The sequence below is a fragment of the Pelophylax lessonae genome (genome assembly GCF_965119305.1).
Source record: "Pelophylax lessonae genome assembly, chromosome: 1".
NCBI classification, from domain to species: domain Eukaryota; kingdom Metazoa; phylum Chordata; class Amphibia; order Anura; family Ranidae; genus Pelophylax; species Pelophylax lessonae.
In genome coordinates, this window is record NC_138768.1 from 196,963,962 (window position 1) to 196,980,053 (window position 16,092).

Below are 16,092 nucleotides of genomic sequence, written 5' to 3' on the forward strand. Positions count from 1 at the left end.
CTTCACCTATGTTGACAAAAGTCCTTGCACCGGCCCTGTGAGCAATGCTCTGCAGGCTGGTGAGAAAAATAATAACTGCATTTTTTTTTTTTTTTACTTGTAAAAACGTGTATTTGCTTTTTTTTTTTTTTTATGCAAAAGTGAACTTACCCTTTAATTAAAAGTGAATACTAATATGCAGAATATTGATTTCACCAAAGGATTCTGGGACATATATTTCACTCTAACAGCATTTCTAGCTTTTTCATGTTTGTTTTTTTTTTTTTTAACCACAGAATAAACTAAATAAATTAAATAGATATTTTTCTCTTTTAAAGCCTTATAAATGTACCTCCTGTCCCATCTCCAGTTGAGAAATCCCCTCCTTGGATCATGAAATCTTTGATAACTCGGTGAAACGCGCTGCCTTTGTAGCCATAACCTTTCTGAAATGAGAAGGAAACAAATGTTAGGAAACTGCTATAGGAGCAGAGATATTAGAATGCATTGCTGGAATAACACACTGTTTGCTACCATTCCCGAAAATGTATCTTCTTACATTCATAGAATGAGTTTGCAGAACGTCTTTCTTTTTTAGCATTATTAGTCGGCTAAGGCCTCTTATACACAAGCACCTGGGAAGGGGCAACATAAATTCCAACATATTTCCCTCACCTGGAAAGAGCAGATGCTGCGTACAGCCGCCCTACAGACATGAAAGGCTGTACTGGGGTATAGCCATCATGCCTATGGGCATCTGTGTGCAGCACCTGGGCTTTCTGTGTGGGGGAAATACTCCAGAATATATGTTTCATGGGCCCAGGTGCCTGTGTGGAAGAAGCCTAAGGCCCCATTCACACATACGGCCCGGTTGTCCGTTTTTCATCCATCCGTTGACAGATGAAAAATGGACATCAATGCATTCCTATGGAAACTCACTCAAGTTTCAATGCCGCGCCAAGTAAGGCCTCATGTACACTGGACGTTTGAAAACCTCATCTGGACGCGTATGTGTGAAAGGGGCGTAATTAGGAAATGAAGAGCCATAATGAAAGGAATATTAGTTCAGGTGAAATGTCCTGCCATTAATTTACACACCGTTCACTTTCCACCTACTCAGCCAATAACACAGTTAAGCTTCTCAGAGTTTTTCCTCAGTTACGTCTTACACTGAGTAAGCCCAGCTCAGCTATGACGCTCCATTTACTTCTACAGAAAACAGAGGAGACATTGTGCATGTCACATCGTCCAGCTGCTCTCTCCATTATCCAAGCCTGCGTACTTACCTCCACAGGAAGACATTAATCACACCCACTATCTCTCACCAAATATTCTGCAGCCATTTCCATTGTAACATCTCCCCACACAGACACAACTATGTACACTGACCTACTTTGGACAGGCCCAGTTCAGTTTTCATAATAACTGGCTAGAAAAATAAACTTGGTCTCATTAAGGCCTCTTACACACGATACTCCTGTTTGAGCATCTCCTTTTTCAGCCGTAACAGGCGTATTTGTCTTATTGAAATGCGCGCATTTTCGTGCATATGCGTTCAAACAAATTTGCGGTGCAAATGTATTTTTGCGTTTTTGTAAAATATTCAAATTAGCATTTTTCTGATCAGCAGTATGTTCGTGTGAGTTCATTTGTTCGCAATTGCGCGTATTTGTGCGCAATAGCCATAAATTACTGTCCAAAGATGCAGATTTTTCTATTTTGTTCTTACTGAAGAATGCACGGCGCCTGATTACACGTCTGTGTGCATAGGCACTTTACAATGAATGGGATGTATTTTAGCTCAGAAAAAAAAAAAAAAGCTGTACTGAGGTTTTTAAGCTGCAGTGTGCAAGAGGCCTTAGAGGTGTGCTGACATGTTATTCAGGACTAGTGACAGTGAGTCATACGAAGGGCACATTTGTTTCCTCTCTGCACCTTCTGACTGATGCTGAACTACAGCGGGTAAAATGCTCCGGAAGGAAAAGTAATGTATAGGCACTGCAATAACACAAGTTTAGGCTCCATTCACACCTTGTTTTCAGGCGTTTTATGGGCTTTTTTCAGGTGTTTTTTTGCAGGTGTTTGGAGGCAGGCATTGACATCTAACAAAAACGCTTGTAATCTGCCAAAAAAAAAGCTCATGTACTTTTTTGGGCTTCAGGCGACAAAACGCTCATATGTGAACAGGGGCCATTGAAATAAATAGGAATCTGCTTGGGCGTTTTGAGACTTCAGAGATGAGCATTTTGTGAGCTGAAAAACAATCAGGTGTGAACAGGGCCTTAGGCTCCATGTACACGGGACGTTGTTAAAAGTCCCTTTGAATGCTGGAATTTTTAGGACGTTTGAAACGTCCGTTCGGTCGCGTTTGTACCCGCGTTTAGCGGCGTTTAGGTTTAGAACCGTTCCTAGAGGTCAAAAAAATTATTCCCCCTTTAAAATGGAAAAACGCGAACGCTAAACGCGGGTCATTGCGTGCAGACACGTTCAGACGCGTTTGTGTGTTTGAAACGCCGGGAAACACACGTTCGAACGCAAATAATTGCGTTCTAAAAAAAAGTCCCTGAACGCAACTGCCTGCAAATGACTGTAAACGACCTGGTGTACATGGACAGATAAGATAAAATGTAGATGGGTTCAGGGGCTTCTGAAAAAAACGCCCAACTGCTCCTAAACGACCATTTCCAGCGTCCCGTGTACATGGAGCCTTAATCTTATCTATGAACGTTTTTACAGAATCTGTCTCACTGCACTTTGAGATTTTAGTTTTCCTGTATCTGGCTTCTCTAGGTTTATATACAATTTAATTTGTGACTGTTGTATACTACCAACATTGGTTGCGTCAATTTTATAGGCAATCCTATTTTAGGCGGAACTTCACTCATTAACGATTTGCAATCCTAGTAGCATTAGTCATTTCCTAGAAAAGTATATATTTGCTGGAGTCTTCAGGAGGGGAGGAAAGAAGGAGGGTTTTTCCTCAGCTAAGCACACCCTCTTCTGCTTGCATGCCTGAGCTAAGGGAAGGTAGATTCTAAGAAGTAAATTGCACAAGAATCATCTGCCCTTACTCAAGTTGGCAAAGGCCAGAAAATGCTAGAGGGTGTTTTTTAGGCCTGTTGCACACTGCAGCCTGAAAAAGTACAGCTTTTTTTTTTTTTCTTTCTGAGCTAAAATAGAGCCCATTAATTGTAATGTGCCTATGCACACAGGCGCGTAAACAAGCACTGTACATTCCTCAGTAAAAAAAAAAAAAAATCAGCTTTTTTTGTCAGTAATTTACATATTGTGCAGAACAAGAACGCGAGAATAAGTTTTCGCGCCTTTGCGCGAAAAAGCACCAACGCATATACGTGAATGTACGTATGCATATATACGCGAATTCGCATAAATAGATAGAAAAAAAAACTCTGAAAAAGTAGAAAAAAAAAAAGGAGTATCATGTGCAAGAGGCCTTAAAGCGGAGTTCCGGCCTCAAATATCTTTTTTAACTAAAAATACCCCTATAATACTAATCCATCGCCCTTTACAGAACCGCTATTCTCATACTTACAAGGTATACAGTATTGGATTTTAGTCAAAATCTTACTTTTAAAAACGCTGTCTGAGCACGGCCATCTTAGACGTGGGCATCTGAAGCCGCAGTGAAATCTGCTGTGTCTTTCTTCCTGATTCCAGGGAGTGTTCTGGGAGTTCTTCCTGTTTCCAGCCTCCTGGGAGTGATAACAAACAGCTCCCAGGATGCAATGCAAAGGCGGAAGTGATGTCGGTGGCCGTGGCCACAGAGGGGGGAGAAGGAGGAAGTACAATAAAAAATGCCCTGAAAAAAAGGTAAGGGACCCCCGAAAAAAATTGAAAATGCCCAACTGTTGATCAGCATTGCGAGCACTCCAGGAATAACTAAAGTTGCAAAATAGGCCGGAACTCCGCTTTAAAGTGATTTCTCAACAAAATAAAGCATGGAGAAATGGATGGATGGGGGCGTTTGCTCTGAATATTACCAATGAATAAATTACCAATGAATAAATTGCCTTTTTGGTTTGTGAAGCTCAGATGAAGTGTAGTTCAATTTTAAAATGGACTATGTACTGGCACAAAGTCATCACGCTAAAAGGAAAGCTGTGTAAAAGATAACATAAGGTGTTTATACTGCAGTGTAAAATTGTGACCTGTCCAAACTTTCAGTGCGGCTCCAAGTAAGGCCTCATGTACACGGGACGTTTGAAAACCTCTTCTGGACGCTGTAAGTTGACAGCTAGTAAACCAAGTAAAAAAAACATTAGTTTGACCACTTTTACATGCCGCGTTTACCAGCGTTCATCAGCGTTTTTGTTTAGAAACGTCTGTGCAGATACGTTTTTACTGATCCCAAATGCATACAATATTCCCGCTCTCTCTCTCTCTCGCCCCGTTTAGACACGTTTCCAAGCAGTTAGAAGAATTTACCTATAAACTTCCGTCCTGAATAGGGTTGAGCGAACACCTAGATGTCCGTGTTCGACGGGTTCGGCCGAACTTTAAAAAAAAGTCCGGGTCCGTGTCCCGGACTTTTACCGAACTTTTCCCGGACACCGAACCCCATTGAAGTCAATGGGGACCCGAACTTTAAGGCACTAAAATGGCTCTAAAACACCAAAGGAAAGGGCTAGAGTGCTGCAAATGGCAGCAAAACGTAATTAAGAGCATGGCAAGTGCTCTGCAAACAAATGTGGATAGGGAAATAACTTAAAACAACAAAAAAAAAACAGAAAAATAAAACAATGTTCTTCTTCATCTCTGAAGGACGAGGCCCATATGGAGTAGGAGGGAGGTTGAGGTGGTGGTGGATGTGGCGGTGACATAGGCGTGCGCACAGGGTGTGCTGGGTGTGCCTGGGCACACCCTAATCACCTAGGGCACATAGCATTGCCAGTGAGGAGATGGGAAAGATCTCCCTGGGACCTGCTCTGCTCTATTTCTCCTTGCCTACAGGTACATGGCCCCGATACATTACTCTCCCTGCTGGCAAACACATGCATGTGTATTTCAACTTTGGGGTGCACACCTTAATGCAATAGGCTGCGCACACCTATGGGCGGTGTAGGTGGAAGCGGCGGTGGAGGAGGACCAGGGCCGGATTAACAGCATCATGGGCTTGGTGCTGAGGATTTTGAAGGGCCTTAAGGGCCGTGCCTTGCCATGCACCCAGAGGAGGAAGGGTGCAGCCATGCATGCCTAATTCAACATGGGATGCTGTCTCTGAAGCCCATAAACACATCCATGCATCGCCAACTGTCCCTCCTTGTCCGGCCTTCACGCTGTGTGGGGAGGTTCTGAGGGTGCTGCCTGGGGAAGCGAGCATAGAAGCCAGACTTCTGTGTTTACAAGTGACAGAAGAGCGGTAACAGTGAATATGGCCAACCCGGGGCCTATATAAAAGGTAGGGGCCTGGAGCTGCAGCTCCAATAGCCCCTACATTAATCTGGCCCTGAGGAGGAGGACGAGGTAGCCAACACTGCTTCTTTTCAAAAATTTTAAATGAGGGTACACCCCAAAAGAGTGAGAAAGAGCAAAAATGGAACAATGGGTGGGTAAGGTCGGTATCCATTGCTATTCTGCATAAGGTACGGAAAAGTCCCGTGGGATCCATGCCTGGTTCATTTTAATGAACGTGAGCTTGTCCACATTGTCTCTGGACAGGCGGCTGCGCTTGTCTGTTATAACGCCCCCAGCCGTGCTAAATACCCGTTCAGATAATACACTGGCTGCAGGGCACGCCAGCACCTCCAAGGCGTAAAGGGCAAGCTCAGGCCATGTGCCCAATTTGGAGACCCAGAAGTTGAAGGGGGCAGACCCGTCATTCACTACATGTAGGCGTGTGCACACATACTGCTCCACCATGTTGGTAAAATGCTGCCTCCTGCTAAGACGTTCCATCTGAGCTGCTGGTGCTGCTGTTTGTTGTGGCGTGCTGACAAAGCTTTTCCACATTTCGGCCATGCTAACCCTGCCTTCTGAGGTGCTGGCGGTGCCCTGGTTGCGTTGGCGACCTCCTCCTCCTCCTCCTCTGCCTTGTGCTTCCACTGTGGCCCCGCTGTCAGATGGGAATGCCAGCAGCATGGCGTCTACCAGCGTGCGCTTGTACTCGCGCATCTTGCGATCGCGCTCCAGTGAGTGAATTAAGGACGGTACGTTGTCCTTGTAACGGGGATCCAGCAGCGTGGCCACCCAGTAATCAGCACAAGTTAGAATGTGGGCAACTCGGCGGTCGTTGTGGAGACACTGCAGCATGTAATCGCTCATGTGTGCCAGGCTGCCCAGAGGCGACGAAAGGCTGTCCTCTGTGGGAGGTGTATCGTCCGTGTCCTCTGTATCCCCCCAGCCACGCACCAGTGATGGCCATGAGCTGGCCTGGGTGCCACCCTGCTGTGAACATGGTTCCATCTCCTCCTCCAGCTCCTCCTCCTCCTCATCCTCCTCATCCTCCAGAACTGTGCCCCTGCTGGACAATTGCGTCCCTGGCGTTTGCGTGTGCAGGAACCCACCCTCGGAGCCCCTTGCGAATGACTGCCCTGAAAGCCTTGGAAATGTTACCTCTTCATCCTCCTCCTCCTCCTCATCCTGTGCCACATCCTCTTCCATCATCGCCCGAATTGTTTTTTCAAGGAGGCATAGAAGTGGGATAGTTAAGCTGAGAACGGCGTCATTGCCACTGGCCATGTTGGTGGAGTACTCAAAACAGCGCAACAAGGCACACAGGTCTCGCATGGAGGCCCAGTTATTGGTGGTGAAGTGGTGCTGTTCCGCAGAGCGACTCACGCGTGCGTGCTGCAGCTGAAACTCCACTATGGCCTGCTGCTGCTCGCACAGTCTTTCCAGCATGTGCAAGGTGGAGTTCCACCTTGTGGGCACGTCACATATGAGGCGGTGAGCGGGAAGGCCGAAGTTACGCTGCAGCGCTGCCAGGCGAGCAGCAGCAGGGTGAGAACGCCGAAAGTGCGCACAAACGGCCCGCACTTTCTGCAGCAGCTCTGACATATCGGGGTAGTTTTTAAGGAACCTCTGCACCACCAAATTCAGCACATGCGCCAGGCAAGGGATGTGCGTCAAACCGGCTAGGCCCAGAGCTGCTATGAGATTTCGCCCGTTATCACACACCACCAGGCCGGGCTTGAGGCTCGCTGGCAGCAACCACTCATTTGTCTGCTGTTCCATGCTCCTCCACAACTCCTGCGCGGTGTGTGGTTTGTCCCCCAAACAGGCAAGTTGTAAAACTGCCTGCTGTCGTTTACCCCTGGCCGTGCTGAAGTTGGTGGTGAAGGTGTTACGCTGTCCGGATGAGGAGGCGGTAGAGGATGAGGAAGCGGAGTAGGAGGAGTTACGAACAGGAGGCAAACTGAAGCGCCCTGCAATCCTCGGTGGTGGAAGGACATGCGCCAAATTGCTATCCGCCTCAGGCCCATCCGCCACTGCATTTACCCAGTGTGCCGTTAGGGAGATATAACGCCCCTGACCGTGCTTACTGGTCCACGTATCCGTAGTTAGGTGGACCTTGGCACAGATGGCGTTGCGCAGTGCACACCTGATATTTTCCCCCACTTGGTTGTGCAGGGAAGGGATGGCTTGCCTGGAAAAGTAGTGGCGGCTGGGCACGACGTACTGTGGGACAGCCACCGACATAAGGTTTTTAAAACTGTGCGTCTCCACCAGACGGAATGACAGCATTTCAAAGGCCAATAATTTTGAAATGCTGGCATTCAGGGCCAGGGATCGCGGGTGGGTAGGGGGGTACTTCCTCTTCCTCTCAAGTGTTTGGGAGATGGAAAGCTGAACGCTTCCACGGGACATTGTGGAGATGGTTGTTGGTGACCCAGGTGGTGGTGTTGCTGACAGATCGTCTGTTTGCGGGGTGGCAGGTGCCGGTATCACTACAGATGTGGCTGGAGCGGCCGAGACTGCAGCAGAAGAGGAAGCAGGATGAGCCAGAGACGTTTCTTGGTTTTGAAGGTGTGTACTCCACTGCAGCTCGTGCTTTGCACTTAGATGCCTGATCATGCAGGTTGTGCTCAGGTTGAGAAGGTTCATGCCTCGCTTCAAGCTCTGATTGCACAGGGTGCAAACCACTCGTGTCCTGTCATCAGCACATTTTCTAAAGAACTTCCACGCTAGAGAACTCCTTTGAGCTGACTTTGGTGCGCTCGTTCCCTTGCTGCGTTGGGCAGTAGCGGGCGTAGTGTCTAGGGCACGGCCGCTCCGCTTCTGCACCCTGCTCCCTCTTCTGCTGTGCTGGTGGCTCTGTGCAACCACCGCCTCTTCCTCCAAACTACTCAGGTCACCTGCATGACGTTCATTCCATGTGGGGTCGAGGACCTCATCGTCCTCCACATCATCTTCCACCCAGTCTTCACCCCTGCCCTCCTTGTCGGTCTCCACAATGCTGAACGCCGCAGCAGTTGGCACCTGCGTTTCGTCATCATCGGAGACGTGCTGCGATGATCCTTGCATGTACTCATCTTGAGAAATAAGTGGTTGGGCATCGCTGCACTCAATCTCTTCCACTTCTGGGGCAGGGCTAGGTGGATGGCCCTGGGAAACCCTGCTGACAGAGTCCTCAAAAAGAATAAGAGACTGCTGTATGGCTTGGGGCTCAGACTGCTGGCCTGATTTGCAAGGGGGTGAGGTGAAAGACGGTTGGACATTGGCTGCAGGTGCCAACTCTGACCTTTCTGCAGTAGACTGGGTGGGAGACAATGTGAAGGAACTGGAGGCACTGTCAGCAGCAAACCAATCTACTATCGCCTCAACTTGTTCTGGCCTCATCACTTCTAGGGGCGTTTGATGCCCTACCAAATACTGATGCAGGTTCTGTCGCCTACTCACACTTGAGGAAGGTGTTTCACTTGTGCGTGTAGCTGGCACAGATCGACCATGTCCTCTCCTTGCAACAGGAGCTCTACCAGCAGCACCACGACCCAGGCCACGGCCCTTATTTGACGGTCTCCTCATATTTCTGTAATTTAAGATCTTGCCCTAGAAAGGTTTTTATTGAATAGCGGAATAGAAAATATGATCCAAAAAAAGTGTATGTATATCACACGTACACAACCACACTAGGCCCCAATTACTATTGTTTGTACCCCTAAAAGGCTAGATGAGGAGTAGGGGGAGTATGGAACAGGCAGCACCCTCAAACCTTCAGAAGTATGAGATGAACCCCAACAACTTGGAAAGGTGGATCTCTCTCACACGTACCGACACAGACTATCCCGCAATTCAATTGATCCTCAAAGGTTTTTATTGAATAGCGGAATAGGAAATATGATCAAAAAAAGTGTATGTATCTCGCACGTACACAACCACACTAGGCCCCAATTACTATTGTTTGTACCCCTAAAAGGCTAGATGAGGAGTAGGGGGGGTATGGAACAGGCAGCACCCTCAAACCTTCAGAAGTATGAGATGAACCCCAACAACTTGGAAAGGTGGATCTCTCTCACACGTACCGACACAGACTATCCCGCAATTCAATTGATCCTCAAAGGTTTTTATTGAATAGCGGAATAGGAAATATGATCAAAAAAAGTGTATGTATCTCGCACGTACACAACCACACTAGGCCCCAATTACTATTGTTTGTACCCCTAAAAGGCTAGATGAGGAGTAGGGGGAGTATGGAACAGGCAGCACCCTCAAACCTTCAGAAGTATGAGATGAACCCCAACAACTTGGAAAGGTGGATCTCTCTCACACGTACCGACACAGACTATCCCGCAATTCAATTGATCCTCAAAGGTTTTTATTGAATAGCGGAATAGGAAATATGATCAAAAAAACTGTATGTATCTCGCACGTACACAACCACACTAGGCCCCAATTACTATTGTTTGTACCCCTAAAAGGCTAGATGAGGAGTAGGGGGGGTATGGAACAGGCAGCACCCTCAAACCTTCAGAAGTATGAGATGAACCCCAACAACTTGGAAAGGTGGATCTCTCTCACACGTACCGACACAGACTATCCCGCAATTCAATTGATCCTCAAAGGTTTTTATTGAATAGCGGAATAGGAAATATGATCAAAAAAAGTGTATGTATCTCGCACGTACACAACCACACTAGGCCCCAATTACTATTGTTTGTACCCCTAAAAGGCTAGATGAGGAGTAGGGGGAGTATGGAACAGGCAGCACCCTCAAACCTTCAGAAGTATGAGATGAACCCCAACAACTTGGAAAGGTGGATCTCTCTCACACGTACCGACACAGACTATCCCGCAATTCAATTGATCCTCAAAGGTTTTTATTGAATAGCGGAATAGGAAATATGATCAAAAAAAGTGTATGTATCTCGCACGTACACAACCACACTAGGCCCCAATTACTATTGTTTGTACCCCTAAAAGGCTAGATGAGGAGTAGGGGGGGTATGGAACAGGCAGCACCCTCAAACCTTCAGAAGTATGAGATGAACCCCAACAACTTGGAAAGGTGGATCTCTCTCACACGTACCAACACAGACTATCCCCCAATTTAACTGATCCCCAAAGGTTTTTGATTAAATAGCGGAATAGAAAATATGATCCAAAAAAAGTGTATGTATATCACACGTACACAACCACACTAGGCCCCAATTACTATTGTTTGTACCCCTAAAAGGCTAGATGAGGAGTAGGGGGAGTATGGAACAGGCAGCACCCTCAAACCTTCAGAAGTATGAGATGAACCCCAACAACTTGGAAAGGTGGATCTCTCTCACACGTACCGACACAGACTATCCCGCAATTCAATTGATCCTCAAAGGTTTTTATTGAATAGCGGAATAGGAAATATGATCAAAAAAAGTGTATGTATCTCGCACGTACACAACCACACTAGGCCCCAATTACTATTGTTTGTACCCCTAAAAGGCTAGATGAGGAGTAGGGGGAGTATGGAACAGGCAGCACCCTCAAACCTTCAGAAGTATGAGATGAACCCCAACAACTTGGAAAGGTGGATCTCTCTCACACGTACCAACACAGACTATCCCCCAATTTAACTGATCCCCAAAGGTTTTTGATTAAATAGCGGAATAGAAAATATGATCCCAAAAAAGTGTATGTATATCACACGTACACAACCACACTAGGCCCCAATTACTATTGTTTGTACCCCTAAAAGGCTAGATGAGGAGTAGGGGGAGTATGGAACAGGCAGCACCCTCAAACCTTCAGAAGTATGAGATGAACCCCAACAACTTGGAAAGGTGGATCTCTCTCACACGTACCAACACAGACTATCCCCCAATTTAACTGATCCCCAAAGGTTTTTGATTAAATAGCGGAATAGAAAATATGATCCCAAAAAAGTGTATGTATATCACACGTACACAACCACACTAGGCCCCAATTACTATTGTTTGTACCCCTAAAAGGCTAGGAGTAGGGGGAGTATGGAACAGGCAGCACCCTCAAACCTTCAGAAGTATGAGATGAACCCCAACAACTTGGAAAGGTGGATCTCTCTCACACGTACCAACACAGACTATCCCCCAATTTAACTGATCCCCAAAGGTTTTTGATTAAATAGCGGAATAGAAAATATGATCCCAAAAAAGTGTATGTATATCACACGTACACAACCACACTAGGCCCCAATTACTATTGTTTGTACCCCTAAAAGGCTAGGAGTAGGGGGAGTATGGAACAGGCAGCACCCTCAAACCTTCAGAAGTATGAGATGAACCCCAACAACTTGGAAAGGTGGATCTCTCTCACACGTACCAACACAGACTATCCCCCAATTTAACTGATCCCCAAAGGTTTTTGATTAAATAGCGGAATAGAAAATATGATCCCAAAAAAGTGTATGTATATCACACGTACACAACCACACTAGGCCCCAATTACTATTGTTTGTACCCCTAAAAGGCTAGGAGTAGGGGGAGTATGGAACAGGCAGCACCCTCAAACCTTCAGAAGTATGAGATGAACCCCAACAACTTGGAAAGGTGGATCTCTCTCACACGTACCAACACAGACTATCCCCCAATTTAACTGATCCCCAAAGGTTTTTGATTAAATAGCGGAATAGAAAATATGATCCCAAAAAAGTGTATGTATATCACACGTACACAACCACACTAGGCCCCAATTACTATTGTTTGTACCCCTAAAAGGCTAGATGAGGAGTAGGGGGAGTATGGAACAGGCAGCACCCTCAAACCTTCAGAAGTATGAGATGAACCCCAACAACTTGGAAAGGTGGATCTCTCTCACACGTACCAACACAGACTATCCCCCAATTTAACTGATCCCCAAAGGTTTTTGATTAAATAGCGGAATAGAAAATATGATCCCAAAAAAGTGTATGTATATCACACGTACACAACCACACTAGGCCCCAATTACTATTGTTTGTACCCCTAAAAGGCTAGGAGTAGGGGGAGTATGGAACAGGCAGCACCCTCAAACCTTCAGAAGTATGAGATGAACCCCAACAACTTGGAAAGGTGGATCTCTCTCACACGTACCAACACAGACTATCCCCCAATTTAACTGATCCCCAAAGGTTTTTGATTAAATAGCGGAATAGAAAATATGATCCCAAAAAAGTGTATGTATATCACACGTACACAACCACACTAGGCCCCAATTACTATTGTTTGTACCCCTAAAAGGCTAGGAGTAGGGGGAGTATGGAACAGGCAGCACCCTCAAACCTTCAGAAGTATGAGATGAACCCCAACAACTTGGAAAGGTGGATCTCTCTCACACGTACCAACACAGACTATCCCCCAATTTAACTGATCCCCAAAGGTTTTTGATTAAATAGCGGAATAGAAAATATGATCCCAAAAAAGTGTATGTATATCACACGTACACAACCACACTAGGCCCCAATTACTATTGTTTGTACCCCTAAAAGGCTAGATGAGGAGTAGGGGGAGTATGGAACAGGCAGCACCCTCAAACCTTCAGAAGTATGAGATGAACCCCAACAACTTGGAAAGGTGGATCTCTCTCACACGTACCAACACAGACTATCCCCCAATTTAACTGATCCCCAAAGGTTTTTGATTAAATAGCGGAATAGAAAATATGATCCCAAAAAAGTGTATGTATATCACACGTACACAACCACACTAGGCCCCAATTACTATTGTTTGTACCCCTAAAAGGCTAGGAGTAGGGGGAGTATGGAACAGGCAGCACCCTCAAACCTTCAGAAGTATGAGATGAACCCCAACAACTTGGAAAGGTGGATCTCTCTCACACGTACCAACACAGACTATCCCCCAATTTAACTGATCCCCAAAGGTTTTTGATTAAATAGCGGAATAGAAAATATGATCCCAAAAAAGTGTATGTATATCACACGTACACAACCACACTAGGCCCCAATTACTATTGTTTGTACCCCTAAAAGGCTAGGAGTAGGGGGAGTATGGAACAGGCAGCACCCTCAAACCTTCAGAAGTATGAGATGAACCCCAACAACTTGGAAAGGTGGATCTCTCTCACACGTACCAACACAGACTATCCCCCAATTTAACTGATCCCCAAAGGTTTTTGATTAAATAGCGGAATAGAAAATATGATCCCAAAAAAGTGTATGTATATCACACGTACACAACCACACTAGGCCCCAATTACTATTGTTTGTACCCCTAAAAGGCTAGGAGTAGGGGGAGTATGGAACAGGCAGCACCCTCAAACCTTCAGAAGTATGAGATGAACCCCAACAACTTGGAAAGGTGGATCTCTCTCACACGTACCAACACAGACTATCCCCCAATTTAACTGATCCCCAAAGGTTTTTGATTAAATAGCGGAATAGAAAATATGATCCCAAAAAAGTGTATGTATATCACACGTACACAACCACACTAGGCCCCAATTACTATTGTTTGTACCCCTAAAAGGCTAGGAGTAGGGGGAGTATGGAACAGGCAGCACCCTCAAACCTTCAGAAGTATGAGATGAACCCCAACAACTTGGAAAGGTGGATCTCTCTCACACGTACCAACACAGACTATCCCCCAATTTAACTGATCCCCAAAGGTTTTTGATTAAATAGCGGAATAGAAAATATGATCCCAAAAAAGTGTATGTATATCACACGTACACAACCACACTAGGCCCCAATTACTATTGTTTGTACCCCTAAAAGGCTAGATGAGGAGTAGGGGGAGTATGGAACAGGCAGCACCCTCAAACCTTCAGAAGTATGAGATGAACCCCAACAACTTGGAAAGGTGGATCTCTCTCACACGTACCAACACAGACTATCCCCCAATTTAACTGATCCCCAAAGGTTTTTGATTAAATAGCGGAATAGAAAATATGATCCCAAAAAAGTGTATGTATATCACACGTACACAACCACACTAGGCCCCAATTACTATTGTTTGTACCCCTAAAAGGCTAGGAGTAGGGGGAGTATGGAACAGGCAGCACCCTCAAACCTTCAGAAGTATGAGATGAACCCCAACAACTTGGAAAGGTGGATCTCTCTCACACGTACCAACACAGACTATCCCCCAATTTAACTGATCCCCAAAGGTTTTTGATTAAATAGCGGAATAGAAAATATGATCCCAAAAAAGTGTATGTATATCACACGTACACAACCACACTAGGCCCCAATTACTATTGTTTGTACCCCTAAAAGGCTAGGAGTAGGGGGAGTATGGAACAGGCAGCACCCTCAAACCTTCAGAAGTATGAGATGAACCCCAACAACTTGGAAAGGTGGATCTCTCTCACACGTACCAACACAGACTATCCCCCAATTTAACTGATCCCCAAAGGTTTTTGATTAAATAGCGGAATAGAAAATATGATCCCAAAAAAGTGTATGTATATCACACGTACACAACCACACTAGGCCCCAATTACTATTGTTTGTACCCCTAAAAGGCTAGGAGTAGGGGGAGTATGGAACAGGCAGCACCCTCAAACCTTCAGAAGTATGAGATGAACCCCAACAACTTGGAAAGGTGGATCTCTCTCACACGTACCAACACAGACTATCCCCCAATTTAACTGATCCCCAAAGGTTTTTGATTAAATAGCGGAATAGAAAATATGATCCCAAAAAAGTGTATGTATATCACACGTACACAACCACACTAGGCCCCAATTACTATTGTTTGTACCCCTAAAAGGCTAGATGAGGAGTAGGGGGAGTATGGAACAGGCAGCACCCTCAAACCTTCAGAAGTATGAGATTGTGTTCACTGTACCCCACAAACATTGAGTTCACTGCACCCCACAATGATTGTGTTCACTGCACCCCACAAAGATTGTGTTCACTGCACCTCACAAAGATTGTGTTCACTGTACCCCCCAAAGATTGTGTTCACTGCACCCCACAAAGATTCTGTTCACTGTACCCCACAAAGATTGTGTTCACTGCACCCCAAAAAGATTGTGTTCACTGCACCCCAAAAAGGATGTTGTTCACTGCACCCCAAAAAGGATGTTGTTCACTCCACCCCAAAAAGATTGTGTTCACTGCACCCCACAAAGATTGTGTTCACTGCACCCCAAAAAGATTGTGTTCACTGCACCCCAAAAATGATTTTGTTCACTGCACCCCAAAAAGGATTTTGTTCACTGCACCCCAAAAAGGATGTTGTTCACTCCACCCCAAAAAGATTGTGTTCACTGCACCCCAAAAAGATTGTGTTCACTGCACCCCACAAAGGATTTTGTTCACTGCACCCCAAAAAGATTGTGTTCACTGCACCCCAAAAAGGATGTTGTTCACTGCACCCCAAAAAGGATTTTGTTCACTGCACCCCAAAAAGATTGTGTTCACTGCACCCCACAAAGGATTTTGTTCACTGCACCCCACAAAGATTGTGTTCACTGCACACCAAAAAGGATTGTGTTCACTGCACCCCAAAAAGATTTTGTTCACTGCACCCCAAAAAGATTGTGTTCACTGCAGCCCAAAAAGATTGTGTTCACTGCAGCCCAAAAAGATTGTGTTCACTGCAGCCCAAAAAGATTGTGTTCACTGCAGCCCAAAAAGATTGTGTTCACTGCAGCCCAAAAAGATTGTGTTCACTGCAGCTCACACACAGAAAAATGGATGTGGATCACTGACACCTGCCTATCTCCAATCCCACACCACACAGCAATATCGAT

The 16,092-nt window shown here is 45.7% G+C and overlaps 1 protein-coding gene across 1 annotated transcript in view; it reads right to left on the minus strand.

Moving 5' to 3' along the window:
- PPIC (peptidylprolyl isomerase C) overlaps nucleotides 1-16,092 on the minus strand; it is a 65,052-nt gene that overhangs the window by 16,260 nt on the left and 32,700 nt on the right. The window contains exon 3 of the mRNA XM_082253334.1: nucleotides 332-425. Within this exon, the coding sequence (XP_082109460.1) occupies nucleotides 332-425 (94 nt within the window). The remainder of the gene's footprint in view (nucleotides 1-331; nucleotides 426-16,092) is intronic.